This window comes from Candoia aspera, chromosome 1 (genome assembly GCF_035149785.1).
Source record: "Candoia aspera isolate rCanAsp1 chromosome 1, rCanAsp1.hap2, whole genome shotgun sequence".
Taxonomy (NCBI): Eukaryota; Metazoa; Chordata; class Lepidosauria; order Squamata; family Boidae; genus Candoia; species Candoia aspera.
In genome coordinates, this window is record NC_086153.1 from 325144555 (window position 1) to 325154272 (window position 9718).

The window sequence follows — 9718 nt, forward strand, 5'->3', positions numbered from 1 at the left end:
GGTGCACAAGTGACCCATGAGTACAGCAGGGCTGGGGGTGGCTGCTGCCAGGTGGGGAAGGGTGCAAGTGACTTACAGGAGCGACTTGCGACCTCCCCTGCTGGCTTTCCTATTGACTTTGCTTGTGGGAAGTCGTCAGGGAAGGTCACAAATGGTGATCACCTGACCACAAGACGCTTCAACTGTTGTAATTGTGAGTCAGTTGCTAAGCTCCCAAATTGCAATCACGTGACTGCAGGGGTGCTGTGACAGCCAGAACTTCAAGGACCCATCCTAAGTCTCCTTTTTCAGCACCATTGTAACTTTGAACTGTTGCTGAACAAATGGTTAGTAAGTGAGGACTAGCTGTATATGATTCCATTTGATAGTGTATGCATCTGATGTGGAAAAAATAATGGTGTATGTTGAGAGATGAGCCTTGTGTGGCTGGTGGCAGTATTGCAACTGACACTCTCCCCACGACCCGAGTTCGATCCCAGTGGAAGCTGGATTCTCAGGTAGCCGGCTCAGGTCGACTCAACCTTCCATCCTTCCGAGGTTGGTAAAATGAATACCCAGCTTGCTGGGGAAGGTGACTGCTGGGGAAGGCAATTGCAAACCACCCTGATATAGTCTGCCAAGAAAACATCGTGAAAGTGGTATCCCCCCAAAGGGTCAGACATGACTCGGTGCTTGCACAGGGGACCTTTGCAGAGTTACTGTTCTTTTCTTAAACCTGGCAAGGCCTCCAGGAAAAGTATTATATTCTCAATTGCTGAAAAATAGCAACACAAAATTACTTTGTAGTGTTAAATGGCACTTTAATATGGAGAGTCCTGAATTATTCTACATAATTAATGCTTACATTAATCTAAGCCTTCAAAAGACATTTTGGTTTTTTCCAATGGAGAATTCTATTTCGAAGCAAAATGGAAATTTTACTTCCTTGTGTATCAGAGGAGATAAAAGCATGCAATCAAATGTTGTTTGAAGGCAGATACTGTTGATTTATGTATAAATTAGCATTTCATTCTTAAACAAAAGATGGCTTAAGAAGTAAAAAAGCAATTTTCCTAGTTTAGCATGATTAGTCTTTTTTGCACTGATGTATTTTCTTGTATTTCTAGACATAAAGCAAAATAGCCCGAAGAAACAGAGAGAAGGAGATAAAATTGTGGGATTTTTTTTCTCTCTCTCTTTTAGCCTAGAAAAACAAGCTACTCTCTAAAATCTCCTGGAATAAGGCCAAATGCTGGCAGGCACAGCTCCACAACTGGCACATTGAGAGGGCATCCAACTCCTCTTGAAAAGGAGCCTTATAAGATTAGTTTTAGTAGAATTACTGAAGCTGAGCAGGAGTCTGCAGCATCAGCACCAACTTCACCAAACATACCATCTACTCCTCCGGTGTCCGCATCATCAGAAGTCAGTGTGTTCATAGACATTGATCTCAACAGCTCCTACGGTAAGTATTTCGAGCAACCTTACGTTCTTTAACTACAGTAATAAAATGAAACCGAAATTATTTCTGATATTTGCAGCTTTACCATTCTACCATAGTATGGTAAGTCTGGTTTAGAGGATGAGAGGTAGATGGGAATACTTCTGAAAGATCTATTCACCAACTTAATGTATTTTGAATGCAGCTTTTTTTGTCTTTTAACTTTTGAGACCTGGAACAAAACGTATTTCTTTTCATGCCATTTATAACTGAACTCAGAGTTAATGGCACAGTGGACATCTGTGTTTTAACTCCCAAATGTTTATGCTCACCATCTCTTTTCCTTAACTTTTTATTAGGCCCATGCAAAGCCTTTGAACAAAGAGTGGTCTTTGAATCATTAAAGCCACTCCATGTTTTGCAAAGCTCCTATGGCTGCTTCAGCAGTTCCCAGCTGTCACGAATGAGCCTGCAGAGCCATTTGCTTCACCTTCTTCATGTGCATGCAGACCTAGGGATTTCTGCTGTAGCCTTTTGAGTCTTGCAAAACACTCAGGTTACAATGACAATTGGGACCGGTCTTAAAGTGCAGTGTCACGTGACCACATTGCTTTGTGATGGCACTCCCTACTGCCATCATTCAGTGAGGATTGCAAGTCATTAAGCTCCTCACAACTTAATAGAACTGGCTAAGAGAGCCAGTTTGGTCTAGTGGTGAAGGCTCCAGGCTAGAAACCAGGAGGCTATGAGTTCTAGTCCTGCCTGAGGCATGAAAGCCAGTTGGGTGACCTTGGGCCAGGTACTCTCTCTCAGCCCAAATCTCCTCACAGCGTTGTTGTTGTGGGGAAAATAGGAGGAGGGAGTATTAGGTATGTTCACCGCCTTGAGTTATTTATAAAAATAAAAAAGGCAGGATAGGAAATAAATAAACAAACTTCCTGCTGGCTCCCAACAAGCAAAGTCATTGGGGAAGCCAGCAGGAAGTTGCAGTCCCAGGCAGTTCCCAAGTAGGCCAGTGAGCAGGGAAGTGGCTGCTGCTGGGTGGGGGAGCGTGTGTGGGTGGCCGGCACGGCGCAAGAGCAGAGGGCCAGGGGTGGCTGCTGCTGGGTTGGAGAGGGTGCGCGAGGGTGCAGAGTGGCTGGAGTGGCACAGTGTGAGCGCTGCGGGGCCAGGGGTGGCTGCTTCCAGGTTTGCGAGGGTGCACTGGTGACCATTGACACACAAGCAGGGCTGGGGGTGGCTGCTGCCGGATGTGCAAGGGTGTGTGAGGGTGTGTAGGTGGCCATAGTGGCGTGAGCACAGTGGGGCCGGGGGTGGCTGCTGCCAGGTGCGGGAGGGTGTGCAGGTGTCTGTCATGGGCAGGGGGGTGCTGCGGGCACCATAGCTGGGCTACTCAGGGGAGAAAACCATGGGGATCTTGCAATGTTCCCTGCCGGCTTCCCCATTAACTTTGCTTGTGGGAAGCTGGCAGTGAAGGTCACAAATGGAGATCACATGACAGTGGGACGCTGCAACTGTCATAAGTACAAGCCAGTTGCCAAGCACCCAGATTGCGATCACATGACCGAGGGGGTGCTGGGGCAGCTGGAACTTCAAGGGCCAGTCGTAAGTACCACTTGTTCAGCACTGCTGGAACTTTGAATGGTCACTGAATGAGTGGTCATTAACCAAGGACTACCTGTAGAGAAATGCTTTCCATAACTCTATGCTTCGTATTATAATACCTTCTTCAAAGAGCTCATAGCAGAATATTTGTGGGTTAATTGACTATAGGCAGCTGTTCCTGCTTTTTAATAATGAAATAGTTTATTCCCCACAGCATTTCATTGCTGACTTCCTAAATTCATTCTGCTTTTCCCTACAAGCCTCAAAATCCCTCTTGAAAATCCTGGTGCCTGAGTCAAAGATCAGCTTAGCATCCTGGCTGGTATAGGAGGAATCTGGTTTGAAAGAGCTGGACCCTCCTGAGGGGAGGAGGCATGCATGCACCAATAAGACTGGACAGATCCCACCTCACAGAGGTCATCTGACTGTGCCACTAATCGGTAGTTGGTCAGGTGTGCCGGATAGTACGCATGGCAAAAACTGTGTCAATAGCAGAAAGAAGACATTATTTTACCTGAGGATAACTTAAGGCTGCCTCAGGTAAGGCCTGGGGATCAGAAGAAGGCAATGTCTTGAGAACCAAGTAGAAAAAAGCGATTGCTGGGGCCTGTTTGGTGATGCAAATGGGGAAAGGCTGTAAGAGGCCAGAGCAGTCATCATGCTCTTTTTGTCAAGTTCAGGTGACAGAAAGTTGTGTCACTTACAGTTAATGACACCATTTTTCTCTGAGCTGTATTTTCAATTCTAAATGGTATTTTGACATGTAAAACGTTCCTAATTATCTCCTTTCTGCCTTCTCTTCACAGGTAGCAACAACAGCATATTTGCTCCTGTCCTTTTGCCTCAGTCAAGTAAGTACTTTGGTTGCTCCTGTAGAATTCCATTGTCTCTTTGCATATGTATACAGAAGAGCATCAAGAGTCACTGTAACCCTAAAGCTGTACAATATTTGGCCCTGTCTAAAGGTGGCAGGGGACATGACCAATGATCTCATAACATTTCCAGAATGGGTGAGTGTCAGACTCTTCTGGGGAGGTTGGGGCTTTCGGGGCAGCTTGAGGGATGATATGGGTGCCTTGAGGCCTGGGGAGGCTTCAGAGAATGCCAAACCTCCCCCCAAAATTAGAACAGTTTCTTCCTGTTGTTTGAGGTTTTAAAGTGCACAATTATTTATTGATAACATTTATATTTGGCCAGTTTGGTGTAGTGGTTAAAGTACTGACCTAGAAACCAGGAGACTATGGGTTCTAGTCCCGCCTGAGGCATGAAAGCCAGCTGGGTGACCTTGGGCCAGTCCCTCTCTCAGCCCAACTCACCTCACAGAGTTGTTGTGGGGGAAATAGGAGGAGAAAGGAGTATTAGGTGTGTTCACCTCATTGAGTTGACATAGATTGATTGGTAGGTAGGTAGGTAGGTAGGTAGAGGATGGATGCATGCATGCATGCATGCATGCATAATACAGTCAGGACCAGAAATATTGGAACAAGGATAACTGTTTTGACATTTGGCCTCTGAACCCACATTGAAGTTCAAAGGAAACACACCCAGATGGGAGTGAAGTCAGGACTTTCAGCTGTAATTCAAGGGGTTTGACAAAAGTGGGGCACTAACCATTCAGGAAGTGCAGCCAGTGGCTCACGCACACACCCATCCTTGGTGGCTCATAAGTAATGGAACAAATGGCTGACAAGCAGCTGCATGGCCAGGTGTGGCCTGTTTCCTGGGTTCCCCATGACCAATCAAGCAGATAAAAGGCCTGGAGGTGGTTCTGAGTGTTACATTTGCATTTGGTAGCTGTTCACTGGAACTCTCACATGAGGTCCAAAGATGTGTCCATGAGAGTGAAGGAGGCCATCATTAGGCTGAGAAAACAAAATAAACCCATCAGAGAGAGAGCAAAAACATTGGGAGTGGCCAATACAACAGTTCAGAACATGCTGAAAAAAAAGGAATTAACTGGCAAGCTCAGCAAAAGGCCTGGAAGACCACGGAAGACAGCTAAAGTGGATGACTGCAGAATTCTGCTCATGGTGAAGAGGAACCCTTTCACAACATCTAGCCAGGTCAAGAACACTCTTGAGGAGGTAGGCATGTCATTGTCAACATCTACAGTCAAGAGACGGCTTTATGAATGTAAATACAGAGGCTTCACAACAAGGTGCAAACCACCGGTAACTCTCAAGAACAGAATGGCCAGATTAGACTTTGCCAGCAAACACCTAAAAAATCCTGCCCAGTTCTGGAATAAGATTCTTTGGACTGATGAAACCAAGATTAACTTGCACCAGAATGATGGGAAGAGAAAAGTATGGAGAAGCAAAGGAACAGCTCATGATCCAAAGCACACCACATCATCTGTCAAACATGGTGGAGGCAGTGTTACGGCATGGGCATGTATGGCTGCCAATGGAACCGGATCGCTGGTGTTTATTGATGACCTGACTGCTGATAAAAGCATCAGGATGAATTCTGAAGTGTATAGGGCTATACTTTCTGCTCAGATTCAGCCACATGCTGCCAAACTGATAGGACGCTGCTTCATATTGCAGATGGATAATGACCCAAAACATACAGCAAAAGCTACCTAAGAGTTTCTCAAGGCAAAGAAGTGGAATGTTCTTCAATGGCCAAGTCAGTCACCTGATCTCAGCCCAACAGAGCATGCTTTTCACTTACTGAAGACAAGACTGAAGGCAGAAAGACCCACAAACAAGCAGCAGCTGAAGGCAGCTGCAGTAAAGGCCTGGCAAAGCATCTCGAGGGAGGAAACTCAGCATTTGGTCATGTCCATGGGTCCCAGACTTCTGGCAGTCATTGACTGCAAAGGATTTTCATCCAGGTATTAAAGGCAATCCTTACGTTTGCAATGATGTTGGTTTGTTCCATTACTTATGAGCCACCAACGATGGGTGTGTGTGTATGCCACTGGCTGCACTTCCTGAATGGTTAGTGCCCCACTTTTGTCAAACCCCTTGAATTACAGCTGAAAGTCCTGACTTTGCTCCCATCTGGGTGTGTTTCCTTTCAACTTCAATGTGGTGGTGTATAGAGGCCAAATGCCAAAACAGTTATCCTTGTTCCAATATTTCTGGTCATGACTGTAAATAGATGTGGGGGTGGGTGGGAAATATTATTATTAATATTAAAAATAATATGGCAGCCCAATTCAAACTATATGACTCTAGACGGTGTACAAAATCATTAAACATAAATACAAAACAGCACATGGCGCCGAAACAAAATAAAACAATTAAATGGCTATCAGAACTAAAATGTTTTGCATCCTACCAAATCAGAACTTTGCTCATCCTGGCCCAGGTACCTGGGAGAAGAGCCAGCTTTTCATTGCCTTTCTAAAGGCTTGCAGGCTTGGGGCCCAAAGCCAGTTGGTTACCCAAAGCCTTTGCAACTGCTTCCCTTAACCTCACTAAACCTCCAGAAATATTAAAGTCCAAAAATGTCAGCCCCATTCAGCGTAGAAAGCTGCCCACAGATTTTCCCATCCTGTCTTAAAGACAGAAACTATGAGTAGAGAAAGCAAAAAGTAAACAAGGATATATCGAAAATACAAAAATAATTGCTAGGGCTTACACACTTAAGAAACAAGGTTTCAAAAGATTAAATAATTAAGCAATTTGCACTCTGTTTCGTTCTTCAGAATCATTCTTCAGTTCGTGTGGGAGTTTGCATAAATTAAGTGAAGAGCCCCTGGTTCCTCCTCCTCTGCCTCCTCGCAAGAAGTTTGATCAGGATTTTTGTAACTCAAAGGTAATCTTCTATTTGAAAGAATCTTCTTTAAGTGTATTTGTAGATTATGAGCAAAGCAGAGATCTTATAGCTGGATGTGATTGATTTCTCACTGCTCAGTCTCTCTGCTTAATTTGTTACACGTTTGTGCATCTTCACGTGCATACTCTCAAACCCACACATGCATACCTCATGTTAATCAGCTCATGTGCCAACCTCATTTCTGCTATATTAACCATCTCAAACTTGGCTTGTTGGTGTACCCGGGGGTTTTGAAATACATGTCTTTAGAGCTAAATTCCATTCATTTGGGGGGAAGTTTGAACAATTAACTTTCAATTAAATTGTTTGAGGAGTTGTCATTCAAGTTCAGGAATGGTAAAAAGGAGGTATGGAATGTTGTATTCTGAGAATATCAGTTTTCTGACTGAAAAAGGAAATGTGAAGATGGAGATATATGAGGGTTAATGCAAGTTCTTGCTCAAAATAATTTATACTGGGGACAGTTTGGATGATTCTGCTCATGTGCATTTCAGGGTGGTTCCAGGTCTGATGATGATCCTCCTGCTGTCCCCCCGAGACAGCCACCTCCTCCAAAGATACAGCCGCGAGTCCCAGCTTACACTGGCCTGTTTGATCAGCCACTGCAAAGTCCCCCACCTCCCCCACCAAGAGATCCTCTGCCTGACACTCCTCCTCCGGTGCCCCTTCGCCCTCCGGAGCATTTTGTGAACTGCTCGTTCAGCCTTCAGCCACCACCCGTGGGACACTTTCACAGAGAGCCTGACTGGCTCCGGGAAGTTAGCACGTGCCCGAACTCCCCTAACACTCCTCCTGGCACCCCATCACCCCGAATCTTGCGTCGTTGGTGCATGCTCAGCCCAAATCCCAACAGCCTTGCAGCACCTCCAGTCCCACCTCGTCAGAATTCCAGTCCTCAGCTGCCGAAACTGCCACCAAAGACTTACAAGAGGGAACTCTCTCACCCTCCTTTGCACAGACACTCTTTGCTAGAAAATGCGGAAGCCCCCCAGTGACCTTCATCGTGGTAGTCATTGACACTGGAAATAGCAGCTCCAAACCTTACATTTTCTTCTTAATTTATTCCAATGATGCAGTGTATTTGAGCCCTCCGTCCAGCAAACACTTGCAACAGAGTGCTGCTGATCAAGACTCATCCTCAAGCATTGGAACAACAAGAATAGCCTCCAGACTCACTCTAGCCTGTTTACTCATGGCAACAGCCTTCTCAGGGGATCAGTAGCACTGCCTTCTCCTCTTCCTCCTCAGTGCTGTGACAGTTTTGCCAGCACAAAGAATACCGTATTTTGCACTGTAAATGACACACTACACTAATTTTAAACTGACATCAGTTCATTGCACTGAGCCAAAACAAAAGTGGTTGCCGGTGGATTTTTTATTTCCAAACTGGAGCATGAGCAGCCTTCTCTTTCTCTCCCGATATATATCTATATATCTATATTTTAAAGGTGCAATTTATCGGAGAGCCTTCTCCAAATGTGTCTTCAAGCTGCATTGGGACTGCAATGTGGCCTTTTAGAAAGCACCAGGGAAGAGGAAAGATGCATTGAGAAGCTCGCTCACCCAAGCCCAGTTGAAGTGAATAGATTCATTTCAGTGTGCTTTACCTGGGAGAACTTTCCAGTGGATTATGCCCAATGGATGCCACAACGGATGGCCTTCCCACCAAAACACGGAGACTTACATTATGTTTCTGATTTTGTTTCTGTAAACCTCTTTGGATACTTGCTTTTCAGTAAAAATTAAAGTCAAGAGGCTTGTGATAGACCATTATATTACTGCTGTTTTCAAATGTTAAGTGACATCATGTCTTAATTTTTTGTAGTTTTGCTGCTGAGGTTGAGAACAGATAGGTCACTAAAGCAAGAGGGTGCGCCGCGAGCGTTCTGATTAAGTCAGAAGAGGGTCTGCTTCACCCACCTGTTCAAAGAGAATTTAGCACGTGTGTCATACTCAGTTGTGCCTTCATTGTTTAGACAAGCGGAGGTGTCTTAAGCTAAAAAGTTGCCTGCTGTTTCGGCAAACAAAGCTATTGCGCCATATGATGTACAGTTGTTTATAGTGTATATTTATGAAGTAATAACCTATATACATTTCTGTGACTTGAGGCCTCTTCTGCAATCTGTTCTTTCTGTGCATTGTACTATTGTAAGCATTTCCCTACATATTAGTGGTGAAAACCATCTCCTAAGCACCCTTCCCCCCCATTAGATCTTCACTGTCATTATGGGGTCCCTTCTGGAAATGTGGTCTTTAAACCAGCAAATATTGAAGGACGCTATTTGGACTCTCTGAAACATAAGTGAGGCCTTCCTCTGGCCAGTGGAACGCTGTTCTTTTCCATTCAAGCTGGATGGAATATTAAATGAGTCTGGTTCAAGTACTGAAAAACATCAGGAGGGGTCTGGTAGCACCTTTGTCAATTAACAAATTTTATTAAAAAGCATAAGCTTTCATGAGCCACAGCTCACTTAATCAGATGCGTAGAGTGGCTAGACTGATGTGGGATTTAAATTGGGATGGCAGGAGAAAGGAGGGGAAGACAGGTTGGTTATGTAGGTACAGGTTACATGTGAGATAGATTAGCAGTAGCTTACCAATTACCAACTATCCTGTCAAAAACCCTTTGTTTGTTGAGACCTTGAGGTTGCCTGAAACCTTTTGATATATGTGCATTCAGCAATCTCTTGCTCAGTGCTGGCATTAAAATGGGTTAGTTGGAAAAGGTGCTACCAGACTCCCTTAGATTTTTTGCTATTATAGACTAACAGCTCTCCTTTTACAATGTTCAAGTACTGTAGAATCCAAACGCCTTCTCTTGACTGGTCTGTGGCCTTTTACTGTTCTTTGTATCAGAGTTCTTAACCAGACTAATAAATCCACCTGGTTTTAATTTTTAAGAAA

General features: G+C 44.6%; 1 protein-coding gene across 1 annotated transcript in view; it reads left to right on the forward strand.

Moving 5' to 3' along the window:
* The window catches only part of SOS2 (SOS Ras/Rho guanine nucleotide exchange factor 2), a 36381-nt gene extending 26663 nt beyond the window's left edge, over window positions 1–9718 (forward strand). Inside the window, exons 20-23 of the mRNA XM_063290565.1 lie at window positions 1183–1444; window positions 3832–3876; window positions 6684–6793; window positions 7309–9718. Coding sequence (XP_063146635.1) covers window positions 1183–1444; window positions 3832–3876; window positions 6684–6793; window positions 7309–7809 — 918 coding nt within the window. The 3' untranslated portion in view covers window positions 7810–9718. The remainder of the gene's footprint in view (window positions 1–1182; window positions 1445–3831; window positions 3877–6683; window positions 6794–7308) is intronic.